Below are 23,704 nucleotides of genomic sequence, written 5' to 3' on the forward strand. Positions count from 1 at the left end.
TGGGAGAGAAAACCAAATTGGTATTTATTTAGAAAAGAAGACAACAGTACTGTTCATTCATACAGAACAATAGGAAAACTAGGAAAACAAAAAAGTTCATCATACAACAAAATTAAATTCACATTTACTCATGCAAGCATAGAAGAAAAACTTTTAGACAGTTCTGATGGGAATGATTACAATATAACTTCTATCATTTGGAAAATGATGCAGGACAGCTTCAGGGATGAAAATAAATTAAACAATTTACAAAAGGTGTGTTAAATAATTTAGCAACTATGAAATTAAATTTGCAAAACATACATTTTTACACCAATGTCATTGTCAGAACAGTAAACAGCTGAGACAATTAAGTTCACTGCAATAGAATAAGGCAACTTATCTGAAATGGCTGTTATGGTAAATGTCATATGCAGTTTTTTTGTAGACTGTGAATTGGCCATGGAAACCAAGTAAAGTTCACATACAACTTGGGCTTTAAGGGTTTACAGTTCAGGTGATGTCCCCCCAAATCTTCTGGGTGACCACAGGATTGCTTGGAGTCCCAGCTACTGCAGCCTCGGAGTCGGGACTCTGAGGGTGTTGTTCTCATCCTGCCCACTTCACAACTGACATGGAAAGAACTGTTTCCAGTCACAAATGGGCCTTGGAGAGGAAGAGACGGTGTGGAAGGAAGGAGGCTGCGACAGGAGGGCAATGGCAGTTCCTCTTGGCACCCAGCCTCTTTCCCTTCCTGACGCTTCATCTGGATAACTAGAACTGGCTGTCCAGAGAAAAAGCGGAGCGCATGGCTCCTCTGCCCATGCACAGGATGCACCACAGCCTCCATGGACAGCAAATGTGCAGGGCATTCGATTGCACCCTTAGACATTGAAAAACCAGTAGAAAAATCCCTTTAACTGGTGGGAAAATGTGACTGACACATTTCCTAACTAGTTCCTATCCATGTGTATGTTAAAAATGCACTACACTTTGACACTTCCCCATCTACAAAACATTTAAAAAACCCTTTTGTAATGATTTTGTACTGAACGAACATCAAGCCGGGAAGCAGCAGCATGTTAACTATTGCTTAGAATGTATCAACAAGCAACACTGAAGTTAAATTTATTTTTTCCGGATTCCAGAAAAATACTCTCCACATGTCAATCAGTCTTATGGAAAGTTTTGTCCAAAATAGGTTAGAAATTTTAAAAAACTGTACTCACAATACAAATAAAAATGAGCATAGTCATTGTTGCAGTCAACACAGGATTAATATGTTGATCAAATTTCTATCAACACACTGCTACATGAACCAACTTTACACAAACGTAAGAACAGTTGCTTCTCAAATCCTGAAAACTTTGTAACAGATGTATTAAATTGCAGTCTGTTTAATAAAAAGCCGATTTCCTGACAAACCCTTGGCTTTCATGAATTGTTGTCCAGGTAGAATAGTTTAGAGCAGCATGAGACACATAATTACAATTAGATAAAATATTTATCTGAAAAGTAGATCAGACCCTAAACAGTGATTGTTTTACCATCTTCTACCTCCCACTCAGCCTTACTTGCCACTAAGGAATAACACCTGTACACTGGCTTGTTTCCAAGGTGGTCACACCGTTTGTTGCTATGGAAATGCACAGAAGCAAGCCGAGGCCTTGTCCTCGCATTGTGCCTAGTGCTTATTGCAAGTTCAGAAGCCTCCATTTCCTGTTTCAAACTTACCAGTTTCTCTTTATGTCTTAACTGGAGGGGGGGTGGTGTGTGTGTGTGTGTGTGTGGCGGGGTGCCTCTGGTTAGTTTCAAACTGGTTTTATTGAAACAGGTCAGAATCAAATCGTGGTTAGCACCTTCTCTTGTTAACAAGCCAGGGTCCCCTTCCCTCCAGCAGTTCAAACATTAAACTATGTTAAGCTTAAAACAGGGCGGGGGTTTCTTTGAAGCTGTGCTGGGCAAGGGAAGGCACCTGCCCAATGCTTGGTTTTGCTCTTTCACAAAGCACTTAGGTGTGGGTTTAGAGTTACGTTCAAATTGCCTGCTACCTTCCTATCCCATCAAAACAACTTTATCCATCCCAGTGAGAAGGATAAATGACTAGTCCAACCATCTGATGGAAGGAGAACACAAATCTGTTGTTCTGAATACGAAGAATGTTAAGTGTCACTGTGTTTTCTGCAGTGGCTCAGCAACTGAGGCGCCCCATTTGCAGCTTATTTTTCAAGTCACCATACAAAGCATGTAGTGGTACTACTAGATGATGCACAGCTTTGTGACTTGTGCTCAACGCACATTTAGCAAGTATTTTCAGTTACCTGTCATATTCCTGGGACTGCTCACAATTTAGCAAGGTTTTCTGGCTACGTGTCACAACTGACATATATACTTGTCAATATTGAGGGGAAATATTGAGAAGTATTCTCAAAAAAATGTTTGCCTGCAGGCTTAACTTCACTGTACATTTTACAGAATAAGCACTCTTTGGAATTAGGAAATCAATACCCTACAACATATTCTAGGACTTACAATTATGTGGAGATCACCTTTGAATTAAGGCAGCTTATTTGTCTCCATCTTTGCAATGTGTGTGCTTGTTCGCAAGTTTAACATTAACTCACAAAAGGCATAAAATCAAGTTGACACTAGTATTTTAAGCCTTGTAATCCAACCTGCCTTCTAGCACAGGTGGAGGAGGGGCTGACCAAAGAATTACGACTCAATTATTTTATTTCCAAATGCTAAACTTAATGAGATCAAAGTATATTGTAGCTTATTAGAGTAGCAATAAAAAGGGGTGCTAGTTTGTCCATGGCACACTAAAGTCATAACCCCTAAATCCTCCTCTTATTTTTAATGACACCTAACCATGCAATATTTTAATTTTACCTCAGTAGCAAAAACGCGGGCCCCTAAAAGCACAAGTAGCCAATTAGAAATATATGTTGATCTCCTATCAAAGATTCTATGTTACATCCTCTACTTTATCTAATAGCTATTCAGTTCACAGAGTTTTATAGACAGAATGCAGTATTTACAAAGCAACAAGGCATGAATGTTTAGGCAGTTAAAATGAGTCCAATTTATTACTACTTAAGCAACAGAAACTTGCCTTTGTATAAGGACATGAAAATATCCAAAGACTTCCTTTGGAGGACTGTTTCACACATTACTGCAACGGCAGGCACATGTCACAATTTCGCATGCAGCTGCTTCTGCTCTATAATGGGCAACGTGGATGCATTTCTTGCCCGTCCTCCCACGCCAGGAGTACGTGCTGCAGGGAGTAGCAGGGGCATTAGCACAGGGCACACGCGTGGGGATGCTGGTGGGAACATACGCCTCCTCTGCCAGGTGTAGGGGTAAAACATGCTTAACTACTCTTAACACATATGATCTACTACTGTTCATGAGGCAGTCCAGAGAAATATCCGGAAAGGTAAAAGCAACACTGGGTCAGCTTTGTGGCTGGGCTTTAGATATGCCCAGCTGTCAAAGCCCTGGCAATGTTTGTAGCATACAGTACATTCCCGACATGCTGATAGAAAGATACAAAGGTACACAGAAGTTGCAAGTAGCTACCGAACAAGAGTTCCTCTTGCTAACTAAACATCTGAAGAGCAGTACAGCTAGAAAGACCACACAGGTCTTGATCCGCCTGATCAGCAACGTTCAGCAGGGTCACACACGACCAACTTCCACGGCACAGAGAGTGTACCGTGCCAACGCATGGGCCGTTTGAAAGCATAATGCAAATGGCAAACAAAATGAGAAAAAATGGTCTGATCCTTATAGTACTGACATCTTTTTCATGGAATAGTGCTTTAAGAATGTGCATGGCAGACATTAAAAGGAATGTAGGAGAATAATATCCATTATATGGTCCATTAATCCCCTTGCTTAATGGTCCTGAAGAGAAGTTAACGATGTCAAGTTCTTATCCAAACATGCCTTAATGGAATGGCTCTTGGCATAGTCCAAAAATGGGTCTGTTTATTAAGAGATGAAATTACCTTATTACCTTCTCTTATTTGGGGGGAAATGTTATGTATTATACTCGGGATACATATTGTATCGCAATGAAAAAGCACTCTGAACTATGTAATTTAAAATTATGAGGAGGAAAAGAATTAAAAAAACTATCCAGTGGCCTACCTGGCTCAATTTTAAGCTGATCTACACGCTAATAATAGAACTGACACTGCTCAGTGTTTGATATTTGTCACCCTCAGGAAGTCTCAGGTGAAACGGTAGCTCAAACCACAGAAAGACACTTAAGGCACTTGGTATGACTGATGGACTGAAGAGCCACAACATTAACCACCTCTATGCTGCTCCTTAATTAAGCCGTGATCCGATGTATGTTTAGACATCAGAAATGCTTCCAGCTCCCAACAGTCCTAAAGCCAGCAGTGGGAATGCTGGGAGGTGCAGGGCACTTTCTGTCTGAAGATGCATCGGATCATGGGCCAAAGGAGGAGGAAACATCCACTCCCTTCCCAGCCAGAGGTTGCTCCGTATCGCCAGAGAGTTGACCAATCCTAGATATCAATATACTTGCAGAAAAAAACTTCCTCTGTGCAAACAGTAAGAAAAGCCCTCAAAGCATTTTCCCAAGGTGAAATGAAACCTGTAGTGATACAACTCCTTATTTTGAACAACAGAATGCTATATCGTTTCTGTAGCATGAGATCAAAACATTAAAAAATCTTCTATCCCTTTAAAATTAGAAAAAGTAGGAAAATTGGTATTTTTATTTCTCTTTACTGCAATAAATACAGAGCTCTGCAGCATCGAAATTACTGGTGCATTTATTAATAAGATTATTTCAAACCTGTAATGTGGCTATTTATACCAGTTGCAGTTGGATCCATTGCACGTTTCATCTTCTGAGTACCACAGCAAAAGTCTTCTTGACACATGCTTGGCCAGGCAATAAATAGCAGAGTCGCCCACCTGTTTTACGGTGCTTCCAGATGGAGGACTCCTTGCATTACCAGTCAAAAGGCATTATGCAATGACTCGGTCTTTTTCTCCTCCTCTTTTGTGGAAAGAAATGGAGACTGGAGAAGCCTGCCAGCAAGCAACACCCCCCACCCATAAAGATCCATTGAATGAGGCCAAAATATGGCACAATAAAAGCTTCATCTGGAAGCACTTTAGAGAGCAATTCTAAAGGAAGAGAGTCCAAATAAAGGAAACACTCAATCCAAAGCCATTTGTAGGGAAAAAGCTTGGAAAATTATCCCTTCCCATTTTGAGCAACAGGAAAGGAATTCATTTGCACCAGTGCTGACACTGGTTTAAACAACACTGGTTCCCCCATGCTTGTAGGGTAAGTGAGGGCTGGAAATCGAGTGGAGTCAGATCCTCTCCCGGCCTGCCCACCAGGGCACCCCCAACAGCATCCGCAGAAATCAATGCAGTGGGAGGCCAGACTCCAAGATCAAGTAAGACTTTGGAGGGAGGGGCAGGTTCCAATCAATGTTCTCATCTCTTACACAATATCAATTTTTAAATGGCAACTCATGGAGATTTATTTTAGGTTATTCTCATATGGCCAAGGTTTTGCACGAAACGTGCTCATCACAATCAGTAACATATTGGAATTGAAACACATGCCTGAGCTGTGTAAGTTTTTTTTAAAGGTAAGAATTCACTTCCACGTGATTATTTATGGATTCATTATTAGACTTTGTTTTAAAGATGACCACAATTGGGCCAGAATACTCAAGTATAGCATCCCAGTAATAAGACGCTTTGCTCAGGCTGCATCTTCTGGCCAGTGCCTCAACAGGGGACCAACGGAATACATAAACAACTCTGGATATAGCCTTGTGCTAGAAATAGTTTGCTCATATTTCAGTTCTAACACTGGAAAATAGCACAGGTGGGTAGTATGAGGCATGTCAACACTATTCTGAATTAAATACAAAGGACTGCTAATGAGCCCACAAGTGTAGTTCTAAGGAACAGGATTTTTAAAAGGAAAAAGCCACACACACTAGCTGTCTGGAAATACATTATCCAAACAGATATTGCTGTAAAAAATACCAGTGTGCCAAAATCTTATCAATGCGACCAAGTCAATCAAGCTCTAGGCCTGAGCTCTATGAGCTTTAACCAGTGGTCAATTCCCCTATAGTTCATGGACTGAATTAACTGCATATTCCTTCACAATACATCGACACCTCTCTCCTTGTGCATAGAAAGTTTCTTTTCTGAGATGATTTTTTTCTGAGGTCTTACAGTAAGCTTTGCTGCAGCAATCTACTACAAATATGCCACTACTGTAAACTTTTACAATCAAGTCTGAAATAGCAGATAGTTAAAATATGGGAGTAGCCCCAATGCATGGAGTTTATCTCAAGGCCACGTTGTTGCAATGTTGGGAACAGTTCATTAGACTATGACAAATGCCAGACCTCTGGACTGTGCAGTACAACCTCTAAGCTGCCACGGTTCCTTCAGACACGGACTGGCTCCCAACTTCACATTTTGGGTCAACACAGATTCCATTGGACCAATGTCCTCACATGTTTAACTAAGCTGAGATACCGCACGGCATGACACCTCGACGGAGCTGGCAATCCAACAACTGGAATGGTATTGCTGCTTGGATTTCAGTTACATTTACTGGCACATTTTTATAGAAATGAGTGAATCTGAGATACAGGTTTTTTAAAAAATTGACAACCTTTTAAAACCTTGTCAGGTTCGATGGAAAATCCTACACACACAACCATTGAGACTACTATTCTGTACCTTCTTACCTGGGAGTAGGCCCCACCAAACTCAGCAGAGCTTACTTCTAAGCAAATCATGTACAGGACTGTAATGCAGATGAACTCTGCTTTTGTTAAGCACAACTTAACAAAATTTGACTATGCAATGAGTAGTTTATACAGATGCATATTCAGTTGCTTAAAACTCATTAAAACAATTATACAAAGTCTCTGCTGATTGTTTTACTTTTAATTTTCTGGAAACCCTAATATAGGAAAATCTGAAATAAGTACATCAACATGTTATGATTTGCTTGCTCTGAAAGAAAATTATTTTCTTCCTTTATTTTCAGTAGACAGTGCTTGGATATGGTTATGGGTGGATTAGTTTTGGAACCAATGAAAAATAACTCTCAAATGGACAGTGAATACAAGAGTTGCACAACTAGGTGCAATCAAATAGTCGTGCTGGCTGATTTTTGAAGCACATTTAAATCTGCACTGCAGTCTGAACAGCTAAGCCTAATATTCCAATTTTGACTTTGAGGCTCATTTTTCAGGGACTGTACGGCGCACTGAAAGTTTGGTACGTGTAAGAGATGCCATATATGCAAGTCACTAGCTGGCCACTGCCCCTTACACAAACACCTTGATTTCAAACTCTGCCTCCATGAGAGACAAGAATTCTGACAGATAAGGACATTCACAGAAAGACTGCAGCCCTTCCCCACTTTGGTTCCAGTTGGTATAAAAAACAGTGTTGTAATAATTCCAGAAAGGTAAGGGACAATTCAGGACTATGATGCTTTCAGTTTCAGCTGAAATTTGGCAATCCAAGTAGGGCACCAACAGCTCCAAAGTACCCCTGTATTTAAAAAGAAGAATTTGCACAATGTAATTTTGGCAACCATATTCAATTAGGCCTTTTCCCACAAAATACACAAACCTGAGAAAATCTCTTTCAGCTTTCCCTCACAGACATCCGAAAATTGGGTAGATTAAATACATTAACAGCATACGAGCGGTTCTAAACCAGACCTCGTACGAAACATTCAGGGGATCGTTCTGACACAGCCATGCTGTGCTCCACTAGTTTTCCTCCCCTCTGTCCCTCCCTGCTCTTCCTGTCACAAGTCACTCCAACTGCCTTTCCCAGCCTGTGACTGGCAGTGGGTCATTGCAAACGCACACAACTCTGCTGGCTTTCCTGCAGACACAGCCAGTATCTAGGGCTAAAGCAGAACCTTGTGTACAGTTACTGACTGGGGCAGTGTGCAAATGCACCGTTCCATTAGTGGCACTGGCGTTGCACTAGCAGAAGCTAGGCTCCAGACTATGCCCAAGAGGAGAATCCAACTGAGGCTGCATCAGCACAGCGGCTGTTCTGCAGGCAGTCTGTTATGCTTGTACACATCACGCTTGCTCAGCCGAGTGTGCAACTGCTTGCATAGCCATTTGCAGAAATGGAAAGGGTTTTTGGAGCTCTCCTAGAGTTTTTGGGGTTTGTGGGATGGAACTGCGGGGTCCAGCTGTTGTGCCAGACTGGACAGAGCTCATGAAGCTGCAGGCCTGTGGACAATTATTGTGGCAAGACTGATGCCCGCTGTCCTGCACAGCTGCTTATTTTGAAGGCTCGGTGATTTCAGCCGAGTCCAGGGAGAATGACACTGAAAACTCATGTTCTAAAAGTACAAAGCTAGCTTAACGAGCAGCAGCCTTATTCTCCCATGATACTTGCAAATAGGATAGTTATTCCTGAATAAACTAACAAAATGCATAATTACGAACAGTACCATTTGATATTTCACTGCTTTCATTAAGGCACCTAGAATAAAATTGTCTTTCCCAAGCAATTAATACAAGGCAGGAACATTCCAAGCATCGTTAAGCCCCCCTGAAAGAGATTTCAGCAATTTTGACTATTTCAGACCCCTTATCTTTGTCAAGTACATTAATTGATGTACAAGGTTAATGAAAAAATTTAACAGAAACTCTAGGATACAACCTACTTTTTATATGAACTTTTAAATATAAGGATCTCCTGTTTAAATAGAAACAGTAATCCAGTATTCAGGTTTTTCTTTTGCCATCTCAGTAATTCAAGGACAAAAATCCCTCTCAAAAACTATTCTTCCAGATTAGGAAAGAAGACAGTAACTGTGAAGTTCAAAGGCCCTGGGAGTATACCTGGAGTATCCAACATGGTGCACATGAATGGACAAGCCCACCTCATGGCACCATTTTGTGAAAGTACCCATGATATTGCCTCAACAATCCAAATGCGCCCACCAACCCAAAAAAGTTGGGCAACTTGATATTTGGCAGCTGCAGTCATACATACCTCATGCTCTAGGAACAGAGCCTTCAATTGGCCCTTGGACCAGTAATCCAGTGCATATGCCAAAAGCTTCATCGACAACGTGTTCACACGCAAAAAGTTTCCAACAAAGACAACACGGTTTATTTTCTAAAGGAAAAGACCAATAAAAGATTCCTCACTGGGATGCAAGAAAAAGATGACCAACATAATCCTTTGCATGCTTACGCAGAAGTCACACATATTCTGCACTGCCCCAGGCACGTGGACAACGGTGGCTTCAAAAAAATATAGGTGCAGTTTTGTTCCGTATCTGTTCAAAATAATTCATGTGCCATCCTTCCCACAATTTTTGTTGTGGGGCAGTTTATAGTGTATTCATATTTAGAATTCTGTATCTATACATTGCACCATATATTTGAGCATTGTGTAGGGGCCTAGAAAATTGCCAGTGGGCCAGATCCAGAATTCACTGGAGATGCATTTACAATGCTTTTACAAAACATTTACAGATGGTGCCTGAGCCAGCAGAAGGGAGAGGGAAGAGGCTTTCACCACTTCCCCTGTCCCACAGCATCACTGCCCGCACTGTTTCAGTCCCTCAGCACACCAGAGCAGATTTTCGGGGGCTGCAAGGGAGCTGTATGTGTGTGTGTGGGGGGGGGGGCACCAGAACTTGCCTCCAACCTTTTTCACAGGTGGGAGTGCTTCCCAGGTGAATCTTTGCTCAGGAGCTGCTGCCACCAGTGGGAGCAAGGTCAGAGTCCAGCCCAAAGCCAACGTGAAGGTGGAGAGTTCAACCACCTCACCTGAGCTCATCTGATCTTAAATTCACCATCTCCGTCTGACCCGCCAGCGTCTGAAGCCTGGGAGGTGACAGTGATGGGAAGCAATTCTCAGCTGTGGTGTTCCAAATGCTGAATGGGGAGTTTTACCTGGCACCCAATTTCCAGCACAATGCAAGGGCCTTTTTCTTTCCCTGGGCCTTCCAGCATCTCCCCTAGCAGGGTTTTGGGACTTCCCCACGCAAGGCATTTATTGTGCAGCTGCTGCTGTATCTACTTTTGGTTTTGTCACAGCAATGGGACACAAGCTCTGCATGAAGAATCCTTTCTTTTCCCATTCTGCACACCCTCCAGGTGGAGCTGTGCTACAGAGGAACAGCATTAATACTCCGTGAACTAGAACACCATTTCCCCTGTTGTAACTGAACAGCACATCTTCCTGTTCTTAAAAGTACACAGCAGCAGCCATGGTCAGAAAGTGGTCAGAAAAAACAGAAATGAAACAGAAGGATTATTATGTCAGCTGACAAGCCTGTAAATGACCATGTGTAAGGAATCATGAGTGCACATCAAATACATGTAGAAAAGCCCCTAATCAGATCTTTCTATTCTTGTTTTTACTGATCTTTTCCCCTTTTTCTTTGGAGTTGTGCTTTGATGACTGCTGTCAGTGTAAGAGGTATCTACACAGCTGGAAACAGCGCTGGAGAGACAACAGTCATTCAACTAGATCTGATCTCAAGCATCTGGATCTTAACCCTGGGTGAGTCAAATAAATGTGGGAAGGATCGAATCCAGTCAAATCAAAGCGCTGTCTACAGTGAAGAAATACTTGGTGTTTTCATAGCCCTGTACAATGCTGCTTGATCCATTTGCAACAAGGCAGCACTGTAAAGAAGCCAAAAGCAACAAGAAATGCATCCGAGACTGGTTCCTTCCTCCTTTTGGCATCATGTTTTAGTCAGGCAAGACAATTTCTGCATTCCTACATTTATGCCTCTGAAGCAGATGTGCACTTCCGACAGCAGCAACAGACAGAAGTGTGCGCTTGCATGCAAGGTACAGACTTGTGAAGGCACAGACTCCTGCCCGAGTCCAATTATATAATACCGCTAAGTGTATAACATTTTCTTGGCAAACTGGACTCCTCTTGTTAACTAGCAATTATCATCTCCATAGTTCACCATCAGACTCTGGAGGGAACATTTTAAAGTAGAAGGGGAATTACAGATCCTGAAAAGCTAGTTTTGCGGTGTGAGGAAAACAACTCGCTTGCTTGTGCCCAGTAAAAAGGCTGACAGATGTATCAGAAAGTCCTTGTACACTTCTTTCCCAAAGTGGGCTTCAAAAGCCATCATGTGACATCTCTGCTCCTCCCTCCCACCTAAGCTTTACCTCATTTACAGCACACATTCGTGCTATAGATCCAATGTTATTGGTGATAGTAACCAATGTCGCTCTAGCCAGGTCTTCTTTACTAACAGATTCCCGTTTTTCCTTGTAGATCATATTCCCAAAGCTAGAAAGAAAAAGAACCCACGACGTTATACTACGTTATTCCCATCCCACTCCCAGTTTACATCAATATCATGCTTTAAAAGTTGAGGCTGATCCAAAAATGGTTTAAAAATATTTTGCATTGTTGGAATGGGCTTGCCTTAAGCGTCGGAAACCGTTTGTCTTTACTGAGTCTTCTGCAGTCCAACTCAAGTGCTAGTTTTGTTCCCCTCCTGAGAAGGCTGATAGCCATCCCATCCCCCAGCAACAACACCAAGGAAAAGTCATTTTGGAAAAGAGGAAGATTCAGATTCCAGCACCTCTGGCCAGAGTAAGTGCTGCCAAAAATAAAAGGGGGGGGGACATTCATCAGCATCTGCCTCTCAGTTTTCCTTGCTGGCAGGGGGACAAGATGCTGCAACGCCATCTCCACTTTGATTCTATCTCTGAGCCAGGGGCCACCACAAACCTATTGCGACTAACCACGTGCAAGCCGAGTTCTTTTTTGGGAACTCTGAGACAGCCAATCTAAGGGCAGCCCAGTTGTTCTTTGGTGAGCTTCTGCTTGCTCTTTCTGCGTTTCACCAAGTGGAAAGGGAATCTGCAGGCTCTGATCGGGTGGCTCCTGTCAAAGGGGCACTGGATGAGCTGCTCAGGACTCGTGGAGTAACATGGGTGGGAAGGCTGGGATGGAACGCTGCGCCCCATCGACTAAAATGAGAGGGCTGTCCGGGTGCCTCCAGCTGAAGGTGCTAGTGGGGAAACAAGGATAATACACTGGCAGCTCATTACTGTCATGTTGTAACAGCTTTGTTCTAACGGGAGGGGTACTATTATCCATATCTGTAAGCCACTCAATTCGTTTGTGACAGCAGTTATGCTGACGGGAGGAGTTACCCATTATTGCTGCCCAGCTGGAATCCAGATTTTCCTCTTTTTCCTAAGGACTTCTCCGGAGGAAGGGAACCATGAATAAGCAAACAGTCACTTATCCTAGTCTTCCATAGGACAAAATGGATATAGTACAATGGATGGCTCTATCTGCATGCACACATTAACTGTTTGATTTCAAAAACCAGTTTCTCTGAACTATTTGTACATTTTTGGTTTTGGACTTGATAAACAGAATTTGGAACAGAAACAAGCCTACCCTCCAGGCAAAAAGCACTGAAGTTCTTCTGGGAGAGGAAGAGTTCAGTTACCTTGAAATACTAAAGCAACAATCTCTTGCTAGTTTCTGAGCAGACATAGCCTAAAGCTTCTCCAAGCTTATTTTGCAACCATATGCATTAAAAAAAGTTACTACAGAATGCAATAGAATTTCTGTCTAAACATCCAGAGGACTGTGCCCTTAATTGACAATGGGTGTGTCATGATCTGAACTTTCTTGTTCGAAGATGTGGACTAAAAATGGAAGGGATGGAACAGGAGCTGAGGGGTAAGAGACCATCATGTGAGCAACACAATGTTGCCATTTTGCTTCTAAGCACAAATACCAGAAGTTAACATAACGCTCATTTTTAGCCCACCCCACCTCAAAGGGTCGATGTTATTGCGAGGAAAACTAAGAGTCATGTAAGCCACTCTGGATTCCTCATGAGAAGAAAAAAGGCGGCATATGGATACAATATGATGATGGTGATGAGTAAAGAACAGACTTCCAAACTAGCTTCTCTGCGCAGCAGGCATGTCTTTTTATAGCACACCTTTTTCCCTGTAAGGAACCTAAAGTGGCTGATGCAATCCTCCTCTCCCTTTTGTCCTCACAGCAGCAGCCCCACGAAGCAGGTGAGGGTGGCAGCCCAGTGAGCTTCATGGCCAAGTGAGGACGAGAACCTGTTTGTTTTTTTGTTTTTGTACAAACGAATTTTGTAAACAAATTCGTTATTTGTTTTTTGGCGCCAGGCGAAGGCCTTTTTATTTAAGCGTCATTTTAATTGTTAACAATATTTGCTTATTTATCTGGCCAGGGCGACTTCCTTTTATATTGTTATTTATTTTATATTAATTTTATATTGTTATTTTTGTATTTTATTGTATTTTGTTTTGTGTTGTGAGCCGCCTCGAGGCTTCGGCAAGGGGCGGCATAGAAATGTTTTAATAAATAAATAAATAAATAAACCTGGATCTCCCTGGTCTCCAGTCCAACCGCACCGGCTGCATCGCTACTGCACTAAACACACCACGCTTAAAAACTCCACATTGCTTTTAAAAGAAAAAATTCCTAGCCTCCTTCAATCCGGTATTTCTCGGTTGAACAAACGCAGGTGCATGGGCACACACACGACCAGTGCTCTTTGCCACACCTACCTGGACGCCACTGCCCACCCTGGCAAGCCAAACCGTTCGTAGTCTCCTCCGTAAATATCCCGGACAAGCTTGTCAGCATGCGTGCTGTCCCCTTTGGATGCCATTTCCAGCGCTTCTTCAAAGCTTTCACATCCAGTCAATAAGCTGCACAAGCCAAGAAAGGTCCCACCACCTAGACTGGTGGGGAAATAAAGGGAGTGAGTGTAAATGGGGCCACCTCTAAAATTAATAACGTTAATACCACAGTGCAGTTGTCTTCTTTATCAAGACCAGACAAGGGGCACTGTGAGTTCAAAAGACAACGGGGGAGAGCTACAACCTATGGAAGGAATCAAGGGCAGAGCTCTGCAGAAGATGCTGTCAGTGAACTCGGGCATCACTGGCAGTAGCCTACTGTACCATAAAGACACCTGGGTAATGAGTGCTACCTTCACAGCAGAAAAGCAGAACGCTAAGCAGGCATGGGAACCCCTGGCACCCAGACAGACACTCTGGAAACCATTTCACTGGTATGCAAAGCCAAGTAGCTGCAGTGCTGCTTAAGGGTAGCCAAGTTTTACAAGGCTCCTGGCAAACTGGACCATGACTAAACAATTGCAGCCATGAGCAGAGCAGCAGCTACATGCAACTGGGCAGGCCAAAGCTTTCCTATTCTACACATTTTCTTTCCTTCTTTCTATCTTCCCATTTTTTAAAACAAGCAGCCTGCATAACCAACTGATTGAGGTGGTAAGCAACACTGTCAACTGTACGATTGAACTGTACAACCTTCTGAAAAGTTCTTGGATAGATTTTTCATTTTCCGATATGGAGATCAGTGAAAACACAACTCTCAAAACTAATTTTGGGGTTGCCAAATTATACTGCACTTAACACAGGAAAACTGCATGATCCCACTACAAAATAAAAAAGATACTAAAGGAGAAGCATTTCTTCATGCAGTCTGTAGGAGTCTGGAAGAGGTCCATGAAGAACACACCAGAAGATAATTTCATTTAATGTATTCAAATCTCTACCTTGTTCCAGTCACTCTCTTATAGTTGTCTTTGGAATGGACCGCTAAAATACTGACTCCTGAACCAATGTTTACAACAAGCAAGGGGTAGGGATCGTCCAGGTTAAAAGGCATCTTTTGGCATCTTTCGGGTTCCGATGCATTTTCAAAGTAGTAGCACTCTGCCTGACCATTAAAGCTGACGGAATCTATATACAGCAAGCCTTTGACAAGGCAGTCAAGTTCGTCCAGTTTGTGCAGTTGGAGGTCTCCAATCTGTGAAAAAGAAAAAGAAATGTTAATGCAACATGCTCCACTAAGAAGATTTGGCAGATATTGAAGAAACCTAGCATGGCAACCTAAGAGAGGGAAGTTGGTTCTCTCTTCACTCTGGTTTAGTCTGGACTTCAAAAACTTACGATTCTTCCACATCACAAACATCAGCAGTCACTTTAAAGTCAAACGATCTCTTATGCAAACTTAAAAGATCACAAGCTATACTTAACCTAACTAAAAATTATGGCGTCTTTACAATAAAGAATGTTTCATATATGAAATAATCAAGACTAGCCTGCAAGTAGGAAAACCTTTTCCAAGTCTGCCACATGACTAATTTTGGTTTTGTAAGAAAATGCACTATTATACAGAAAGCTTACACAAGAACAACAGTAACTATGAGGTGAATTACAAAGGAAGCAGAAGGAAAGGACAAAGAGGAGAAATGAGAAGAAGCAGTCAGGCATCCGTCTGCGTGTGGTGCTTACCAGTTAAAAGAAAATACCACAAAGGAAACAAGTATCTGTTCTGAAAATACAATTAATCTGCAAACTAATTTAGATTTTTTGTAGCCCTGTTTGTAAAATCAGTCCATAATAAAAAGGATGCCTATTTTGCAGTTAATATATGCAATCATACAAGATGCATTACCAAATACACAAGATGCATTACATGCAACTGTTTCCTGTACTTTTGGATGTTTTTTTCTTAGACCTTGGCCAGAAAACATCAGAGTTTCTTCAAGGCCTGCACTGCCATTCTTTGGGGGGGGGGGGGGAGAAAACCAACAACAAAAAGTGCAACACTTGTCTTGAAGACTAGAGCCATTGTTCACAATAGCAGTTGTGATCCCCTCATGAACGGACTGAGGAATTACTTCCTAGGTCAACGGCCCTGTGACCAAAAGTGACGCTTTCAGCTGTGCAACTGCAAAGAACTGCCGGCGGCCACCTTATTTCACCTGCTTCTCCAGGGGTAATGTGGAGTGAAAGCCGGAGCAAGATCGCATCATAACCGAGTCCACAGTATCAAATACACTCCTGACTGTAGCAAGTGCAGCAATACCTTCGCCCTGAAGCATCATAATCACCACCTTGTGATGGTGCATGAGAGGGGGCTCCCCACTTCCAAAAAGCACCAGGGCACGGACACAAAGGAGGTCTCGGTTCACAATGTTCTTAATGACCTGCTTTTTCAGCACGGGGCAAAGTCATCTTATAGCCAGAGGAGTCACTTCCCAAGGAAATGATACCGAACTGGTGATGTTCCATAGCTGTTACCAGCAGCACCCGGTGGACCACTGCGCACGCGCTTGGGGCAGTTGCTGCGACAGACAGGATGGCCACTTGAGCACTGAATAAAGTTAAAGCAGAGAGAGCAGAGTGCTCGAAGCAACAGGGCCCATCCATGCCGGTGCACCCTCTGGAAAAGGGTGCACCTGAGGGAGCAGCACTGAGTGCTGCAACAGTCGGAAAACTCACTGCTGTGGGAGCTGGGCGGGGAGGCAGTGGCCTGGCCCCCAACCTGACAGACCACAAGGAGCATGCAGGCATATTATTATGGACTGGGGGCAGGGAGAGAAAAGGCAGGGAAGAGGCAGGCAGGCATTTTGCTGACACTTGCATGGTTAAGGTTCAAACTCAAGACGGAAGTCCTGTTGGTTGGCGGTTCAGGCTTCGGAGAAGGTGAATTGAACCTTGTCCTGAACGGGGTTGCACTCCCTCCCAGGGACAAGGTCCGCAGCTTGGGAGTGCTCCTCGACCCGGAGCTTTCACTCGAAGCTCAGGTAACAGCAGCGGCGAGGAGCGCTTTCCTTCAGCTTCGGCTGATTCATCAGCTGCGCCCCCATCTGGAGTACGACAGCCTCGCAACAGTGACTCATGCACTGGTGACTTCCCGTCTTGACTTCTGTAACGCGCTCTACGTGGGGCTGCCCTTGAAGACGGTCTGGATACTTCAATCGGTTCAAAATAGAGCTGCCAGGCTGCTGACGGGAACTGGACGTTATGCTCACATGACTCCAGTTCTCCGTCAGCTTCACTGGCTTCCCATTGAAGTCCGGGCCCAATTCAAGGTGTTGGTGATGACCTATAAAGCCCTAAACAGCTTGGGTCCTGGTTACCTGAAGGAGCGCTTACGTCCATATATGCCCAGCCGCCCCTTGAGATCAGCAGGAGAGGCCCTCCTCCGGGAGCCCTCAGTGAAGGAAATTAGGAGGGTGGTTACTCGGAGGAGGGCTTTCTCAGCGGTGGCACCTAAGTTATGGAATGCGCTCCCCAGAGAGGTCCGCCTGGTGCCGTCGTTATTTGTTTTTCGGCGCCAGGCGAAGACCTTTTTATTTAAGCAGCATTTTAAATGTTAATGTTATTGAATTTTATTCGGCCAGGGCGGCTTATTTTATTTTACTGTATATATTTTAATTGTTATTGTTTTAATGTATTTTGTATTTGATGTTGTAAGCCGCCCCGAGGCCTTGGCAAGGGGTGGCATAGAAATGTTTTAATAAATAAATAAACAAACAAACAAACAAAAAAGGAAGAACCAACCAGGGAGAAGAGGGCAACGGAGCAACCAGACTCCTCCTCCGCCACCAGCACCGCAGGCAGAGGGAGTGCATGCACTCGGCTCTGCAGCTTTCTCGCATGCACCACCCCACACACGGCTGCCACCACTGCCGCCCAATTCTGATTTTGCTCAGTACTGGTCTCATTCCAATATCGCATTTATTTATATTTATTGAACGGCTTCTGTGTATCAATTCAATGAGGTCCTATAAGATTTTTTCTTCTACTAAATGTTGCATTTGGGTAAGTCAATATTTTCTGTGAGTTGTTTTTACTTTAAGGTTATAGTTTTACGTAGAAAAGTGGTATATAGATATACTAAATAAATGTTCACTAGTTCAGACGAGAAAATAATGAAAATTTGCTCCTAAGCAGCTGGCATGACTACAGTATTACCACGACCAAGACTTTTTTTCAGACATACTGATATATATAGATATGCACACTTTTAAATGTGCATATGCACTGCTGAAACACTTTCATTGTTCTTCAGCAAGAAAGAAGGAATGGGAGGCTTATACCACAGCTCTGCAGGCCCACTAGAGGCACGCCAATTCAGCAGATAGAAACAGAACGAGTCAGAAGGGGCCTCCGGGCCATCAAGTCGGACCCCTGGCTCCAGCCGGCGCCGCTCATGAGTGGGCCTCTTCTGTAGTGAACCTCAACCTGCTCACTTCCTCCTAGAGAGGCTCACCTGGTGACAACCTAGTTGTATTTCTGGCACCAGACAGACCTCAGGCCTTTACATGTGCTTACCTTGCTTCTTTCCTCACAATAAGGTCTGCTTTTTAAAATTGCCCTTCTCTGTGCTGAGTTTTAAGTTTTAAAATAGCCCTTCTTTATGATTCACATTTTACCTTCAGTGTTTAAAATGCTCTTGCTTAGCCTTTTTAAAAAAAGTTTTAAACAATTTCACTGATATTATTGTGTTGGGTTTCCACCATGCATGCATCTCAGATAGCTGCAGGGACAGGGAGACTCACAAATGAATTCATGTGTGAATTAATTAATTAATTGGCATAATAATTAAATGAACTGGGTGATTTCAGCAATGGGTCTAGGCTCAGGTTCAGCAATGGGCCAGGAAGGTGCTAGACTTTGTTCATGGATTGCAGTCACTGTCATGCAGGCAAGAGCTTTGCAGGAAGAGACAAAAGATGCAGAAGTAGCTGGAGCAATGATGATCACACCGGTTCATTACTGCCCCACAACAGGCAACAGCATGTCTGAATTGAATACATGCGACAGAAGAGGCAACCGAGCTACCTACTGTGCGAAAATCTTCTTCAAACTTGTAGGCACCACCGCCAGTGGCACAGAGCACCGTATGCAGCGTCGAGAAGTTCTTGTTTCTTCCCATTTGAATAAATGTTGGCAAATCATGTGTTGGGAACCGGATAAAATGTAAATTTCCCTTTCTCCCAAAGAGTATCAAGTCTTTGAGTTCAAGGTGGACGTCCCTAATACCAGTGGACCCATAGGCTACGTTTGATGTCAAATATTTACGAATACTCTTCAGGCTTTCAACTTCTTCCTGTTCTTCTTCAGCAGTAATATCAATAGGTTCAAAATATGCGAGCTTCACAAGTGTTCCCCCAATGTCCATACCAAACCATGGAAAAGCTGTGGAGAAATAAAGTAGCCATTAGAGAGTTTTACACATATGAAAAGTCAAGACTGAATGTCCCCTTGTTTGCCTGCACTGTAACCCTCTTCATTCCTATAGAATGACTGTGTGGCATTATAGTGGCAGTTCGTAAGAGAACTGCAGGGCAGCCCACACGCATATCTCCAATTGTTAGCATGCATCTGCTAACTTTGCTCTCAGCTTTACTCCACAGTAAACACGCACCAAAAATTTCTTTTACGGACTGCCACTTGTTCCCACAAAGTCCACTGCACATAAAAAAAATCAATTTCTAGGGGCTGCAGGATCTTGTTAGGATACTCCTGAAAAAGCTGTAAGGCGGAAGATAGAGAAGCTGAGTTCTGATCCTTATCATACTATTTGCATTAAACAAATAATAATAATATTAATAATAAATGTAAATGAAATATGGCACTCCGCCATGCTTCTCCCCTTTTCAACTTCTCCACCCTAAGAGTAAAATAAAGGTACACTGAAAAATGCTCTTTAGTTTTTGATGAACTGTTTATGAGAAAAGACATAAACACACACAATTTAACAGATTTCACTGGGTTGTGTAGATTTGATTATACTTGTAAATCACATCTTTTTCTAGGTCAGCTTATGCTTTCCACTTTGACGATTTTCCAGAACCTTGCCAGTTTAACAAATTTTCTGCATGTCTTACAGGGAAAGAAATTGCAATCCCTGTTTGCACTTAGCAGCAAAACATCAGTCAGCTGTTTATAATACTTCAGTATTGTGCAATAAAGCTTCACCAAGGCCACCCAGAAGACTTTGGACCTTGCTTTTTTCCGCCCACAGGGCAGCAAGAGCTTCTAGCCTTAAAAATGGACCCATGCTTTAAAAAAAAAAAAGAACTTAAGAAGAGCCCTGCTGGATCAGCCCAATGAACGGCCCACCTAGCCCAGCATTCTGTTCCCACAATGGCCAACCAGCTGCCCATGCAAAGCTCACAAGTAGTCCATAAGCACAACAGTAATCTTTGTTTAGGCTGAACACACCAGCCACATAGATTGGATGAATGAACTGAAATCTCCCATTATTACAGCTTTTCCTCCTTTGGAGGCCTCCTTGGTTTCATTTTCCATCTCAAGTTTACCCTGAGTATTCTTCCCTAGGGGTGATTTCTGAGGGTAATGCTTCTGGCACTAAATTCTGGAGCCTGCTTCTGTGGAGCGGTTTCCTTCAGGTTTTCCAGCCTACTGAATACTGCTATGCTCTCTCACATTCAGAGCAACAGCTTATCCACTATGCCTTTCCTGGTCCTTCTTGCACAGTTTACACCCCAAAAAGACTGGGTCCCACTAGTTTTCTCTGTATCTGCAAGTTGGATATTAATTCTACATGAACATGTTGGGAGTACACAAATCAGAACAAACCTGTCTGTGAAAGCCTGCAGTGCTGGAGTTAATTAGACTTACTTCAAAATACCTGTCAGGAATATGTTTCTGATCTAGTGGAATACAATTTCACGTACATTAAAGGACCATTTATAAATTATGTGACCATAATTTATAAGAGAATTATAGGTGAGATGTTAAGTGCTAAGATGTAAGTCATTAGACAAGATGCAGTACAAATCTAGATAACTGAGAATATTTACCACCATATTTTCTGTGTAAGACAACTTGATATTGAATGACTTGAGGTGCAATCTGATGATACACTTACTAAGGAGTAAGACCCACTGAACTTATTTGGATATGCATAAGATTGCATTGTCATCCAGGTACACATTTGTGCTTGGATATAATTATCTGGCTGAACTGCTATGCTCATTAAGAATAAAAGTCAAAACTTGACTAAACAAACTATTTTAGTTCTAGTCATTCTGATTAAACATTTTATGCTATTCCTTAGTTTGCAGCAGAACTCTATCATCTTTTTCAAAAAAAGACCCACAGTATTCAAAACCTTGTAGCATGTTGCTATATATTTAATATGTTTTTTGTAAACACTTGCTATGATCAGATGTGAGGTGGTGTGGTGGTTAGAAGGTGAGAGATACAGATTTTAGTCTCCACAGAGCTGGAAATAAGGAAACATTATAAGCTGCCTTGGGTTTACAGCAAGAGGAAGAAAGGTGGGGTAAAAATGCATGCATATATGAATAATTTTATTTCAATAAAATAAAACATAAGTACAATACAACACAGGAATAATAGAAGAAAACATAAAACAAAATACTCATTACATAAACACTAGTAGAATGAGGAATTCATTACAATAGGATAAAATCAGTAAGTGCACAAGGAGAAACATAAAATTAATGAAACGCAGTAGTAAGTACATGAAGTAGAATAAACTGTTTACTAACTGCCCCTCTGCTGTTCAAAAGCAGCTTATGAGTAGCAAGTTTTCAAAAGTAACAACGGGGGTGGGGGGAATTGCAAAACCTAACTCTGTCTTTAGTGAAAAATCATAAAAGTACTTGTCACTTTCCGGGCACTGAAGTAAAACCCTTCAAATATCTGCAAGTTTCAACACTTTCATTTTATGTTTCAACAGGTCACTTCCAAGGAACTACATGTGAGCTGGTTGAGCAAGGAAGACAGAGCAGAACAGGATGGAGAGGCAACACCTGATTCCATTAAGAAACTTGCTGCAACAACCTGACATTTTATTAGGTGCTCTGTTTGAATTCCAGACTCTTACAGATTTTTTCCTTCCAAGACCAAAGGGCAAAAAAGATACACCACAGCTGCTAGTGCCTGAGAACTCTTATCTTGACAAGTTTTTACAGCTATCTCCTCTAGTATTGCCTGTGCCTTCCTGTTATAACATGCTAGGAAAAGCCACTTACATTGAACTAACCCCGCCCCCCACTTTTTACACACTTGTGTGGCTACTCAGAAAGGTGCAACACTAGATCCTATTCCTTTGCCTCATTTGAAAAAATGCCATGAGCAAAAGTAGAACACACTGCTTTCCTTCACTTAGATTGCAATTGTGGGCACACTTGGAGTTACTTTTCATTGCATTCAGTAGGAACAAATCCTTGGTCTCAAGCAGTAGATTTGCTTAACTACCAGAAGTATTCCTAAAAAGTTTATACAACAATCCAAGAGATAAGAAATGCTACATGCACTAACAACTGAATAGCAGCTTAATCCCAGCTTCCTCTGTGAGCTCACTGAGAACATTTTGTCCTACTAGAATTCCCAGTATAATGAGATCAAACATGATAGTAAGCTACTAACATTATCTATAAAATTATTTGTATTTTTAAAACTCTGTTTCCAGCTGACACAATCACACTCTTTATTTATATGGCACAATTTATATTATACACTTCTGCATATCCTGAAATGCCTGTTCTTGCCTAAACTTGACAGCTAAGCAGGATCAGGCTGGCTGAAATCTGGATGGGTGACTTAATGTTGTATATTGCCCTGAGAGCTTTAGCTATGGGCAGTGTAGAAATACAATTATTAATGATTACATTAATAATAGTAGTAGTAATACTATGGAAAGGCACTGGATGCAATGAAAACATCAACAGAGTTAAAACTTCATTAAAGGAAAACATGCAGGCAAAAATATGTAAATAGCATGTAAGTAATATGTAAGTAATATGTAACTGGAAAGCCACATGCCACTGAAGCATCCTAACAAACATTCATGATGCAACCACTCAGCAAAACAGAAGTACATGCATGACAACACATCCCATCTTAGTATTTTGCTAGACAGAAGTATACTCTGAATAGAAAACACATCCCATGTAAGGCAATGCTGGCAAAGAAATTACATGCTAGCACATATTGAAACCAACTGGTTCTTAGCAATAGATTACAAGAAAGTAAGTCTCACACCATCCTTGATTCTAGTCCCTCACTATGACATCCACAGCTCTCAACCCAAGCATATGACTTAGACCAATGACAACCTGCCTCTACCTACTATGAAAAAAAGCATTGAAAGATCCACTTTTTTGGATAAATAGTGTTGTGGAGTTGAAGTTATCTGGCTGATCCCCACTGTCAAGCAAGCAGTAAGAATAAAAGGAGTGACATTTTCACCCAGAATAGTTGCTCCAATGTTTGCTGCCTGTCGTCCCAATTATTTTTTTTTAAATGTGAAGGCTCAGGCATAAGCTTCTCAAATCAGGAAGTGAAACGGAGAGAAAGCAGGAGCTGGAGAGGTTAGAAGGAGGGAGCTCTTACATGGTTTCTTGGCATCTTTGATCTTCATGTCTCCGCAGCTGTGCTCTCGTGGAAACCTCTGCTCGAACCCCGACACAAGCTTTTGTGTTGTGCCGATGCCCTGTTGTAGGAGGCGGCGGAGGCGGCGCCGGCGCTAAGCCTGTTCCTGTGCGTGGGTCGAGCTTGCTCTCGCGGGACGGGGCGCGCGTGGGAAGGGGCGCGTGTCTGCCTCAGAGCAGGCTCTCGAGGGGAGGGCCGGGCTGGGCCAGGCCGGGCCGGGGGAGGCGGCGGCGGCCAAGGCTCGAGAACCCCTCCCGTAAGCGCTGCTTCAGCCCTTTCGCTGGTATCGCCGCGAGGGAACTGGCGGCAGGAGGGGAAGTCGGAGCCGCCGAGCCGGCCCCACCCACACGCCCAGGGCACCGCCCGTCCGCCGGCTTCCCCCTCCTCTCCCTGGGTGT

General features: G+C 42.7%; 1 protein-coding gene across 1 annotated transcript; it reads right to left on the minus strand.

The window, feature by feature from the left end:
- LOC123034532 (pantothenate kinase 3) lies at positions 1-23,704 on the minus strand. Its single transcript, XM_044451942.1, has 7 exons — positions 23,268-23,704; positions 18,721-19,073; positions 14,633-14,886; positions 13,617-13,793; positions 11,205-11,328; positions 9,049-9,174; positions 1-7,572 (listed from the first exon to the last, which is right to left on the minus strand). The coding sequence occupies exons 1-7, from the start codon at positions 23,293-23,295 to the stop codon at positions 7,522-7,524; spliced, it is 1,113 nt and encodes a 370-aa protein (XP_044307877.1). The 5' UTR covers positions 23,296-23,704; the 3' UTR covers positions 1-7,521.

This window comes from Varanus komodoensis, unplaced genomic scaffold (assembly GCF_004798865.1).
Source record: "Varanus komodoensis strain SLA01 unplaced genomic scaffold, ASM479886v1 scaffold6_4, whole genome shotgun sequence".
In the NCBI taxonomy this organism is placed as follows: domain Eukaryota; kingdom Metazoa; phylum Chordata; class Lepidosauria; order Squamata; family Varanidae; genus Varanus; species Varanus komodoensis.